Source organism: Aplysia californica, unplaced genomic scaffold (genome assembly GCF_000002075.1).
Source record: "Aplysia californica isolate F4 #8 unplaced genomic scaffold, AplCal3.0 scaffold03698, whole genome shotgun sequence".
Taxonomy (NCBI): domain Eukaryota; kingdom Metazoa; phylum Mollusca; class Gastropoda; order Aplysiida; family Aplysiidae; genus Aplysia; species Aplysia californica.
Window position 1 is genome coordinate 1 of NW_004800968.1, and position 1,885 is coordinate 1,885.

At 49.8% G+C, this 1,885-nt stretch overlaps 1 protein-coding gene across 1 annotated transcript; it reads right to left on the reverse strand.

The window, feature by feature from the left end:
* Positions 1-144: 144 nt before the first annotated feature.
* Positions 145-1,885, reverse strand: LOC101852826 (beta-1,3-galactosyltransferase 1; the record flags this gene model as incomplete). The annotated part of the gene is given in 1 exon segment (XM_005113562.2): positions 145-1,885. A coding segment is annotated over 1 exon segment (906 nt), but the record flags the coding sequence as incomplete, so codon positions are not given.

Sequence of the window (1,885 nt, forward strand, 5' to 3'; positions counted from 1 at the left end):
ATTATTATCATGATGAAGAAGATGATGATGATGATCACGATGATGATGATTATGATTATTATTGTTAATGCTGTTGTTGTTTTTGTTATCATATCATGATAATAAGATGAGTATTATTATAATTAACTGTCATTATTATCATCATTCTTTAAATGGTTATGATCACAGTCACTTTTATTGTTATTACTGTTACAATTATCATTATCATCATTATCATTATTACTCTATATCTCATATCAGATGACACAACAAAGGGACAGAGACATGGCAAACGCTGAAACTTTGAAAGACGATTTTTTCGTAAATCACGTGATCAAATTTACCACACACATGTGTGAACATGCACAATACGTTTGTGAGAACTAGGACATTGTTTACAGACAGATGTGTTCACGTTCTCAATGTTTACAGACAGATGGGTTAACGTTCTCAGTATTTACAGACAGATGGGTTAACGGGCTGCCCCCAGTGGTCTGCGCACATGTAAAATACAACAAGGTTTTATGAGTTGTTGTTTTGTTACAGAAGAGCCGAGTCCCCCTACAGTTGTCCCGAGATCAGAGGTTTGTGGTCGAGTTCTGTGATCAGAGGTGTGTGATCAGAGGTGTGTGGTAGAGTTCTGTGATCAGAGGTGTGTGGTAGAGTTCTGTGATCAGAGGTATGTGGTAGAGTTCTGTGATCAGAGGTTTGTGGGAGAGTTCTGTGATCAGAAGTGTGTGATCAGAGGTGTGTGGTAGAGTTCTGTGATCAGAGGTGTGTGGTAGAGTTCTGTGATCAGAGGTTTGTGGGAGAGTTCTGTGATCAGAGGTGTGTGATCAGAGGTTTGTGGGAGAGTTCTGTGATCAGAGGTGTGTGATCAGAGGTGTGTGGGAGAGTTCTGTGATCAGAGGTGTGTGATCAGAGGTGTGTGGGAGAGTTCTGTGATCAGAGGTGTGTGATCAGAGGTGTGTGGGAGAGTTCTTTGATCAGAGGTGTGTGATCAGAGGTTTGTGGGAGAGTTCAGCTTGCTGAGCTCCCCGTGGATTGTCCGTATTTCTTGCAGGGAGTAGCGATGTCCCGAGATGTTGTGAACAAATTCCCGCCCTGTTGCCTTCCGCTTGTCGTAAGTAAACCGGATGTCGTTGATGAGCTCCACCCCCGCCCGCCGCGCGCACAGACCTGTGATGTAGATGTCCTCCAGCCAGAAGAAAGGCACGGAGCTGGCCACATCTCTGATGGCCACGGCGGCCGATGTGCTCATGACATAGGCCGTGCCCGAGGCATAACGCGGGTAGGACTTGTCCTTGAACCTCTCCACGGGCGTGTACCACTTGCTGCTTTTCTCACGGATGGGGGCGGCGCCGGTGATGGCAAAGCCGCGGATGAAGGGGGTGGGCGGGTTGTGGGTGGACGTGTTCCGGAGGGCCGCCAGGAGGAGGGGCACGTTCACATACATGTCGTCGTCCGCCTTGAGGATGTAGCGCGAGCCGTTACAGAAGGTGGCCGCCCATTGCACGATGCTGAGAGACTTGAGGGTCAGGTTCTGATAGCTGTCCACGTAATTCCCTTCCACGATGTCCCCGAACTCTTCCTGCTCCGCGCGAATCTGTTCCTGGGCCTGTGGACTCTCCCAGGGCTGGCCTTGACCCAGGAAGAAGAGTAAGAGCACAGGTCGCGTGTGGTTGAGCAGAAATTCCGTGTTGTTAAACACAGGTCGCGTGTGGTTGAGCAGAGATTCCGTGTTGTTTAACACAGGACGCGTGTTGTCGGGCAGATGTGTGGCCTTGAGCAGCCCCGGGGAGCCCCACGTTTCTCTGATGACCGCTCGGCCCTGGGCGTTGTTCCTTGACACCGGCACACAGATGACCAGCTCCACCTGGCGGCCGGCACACACCTGGTAGCTGGC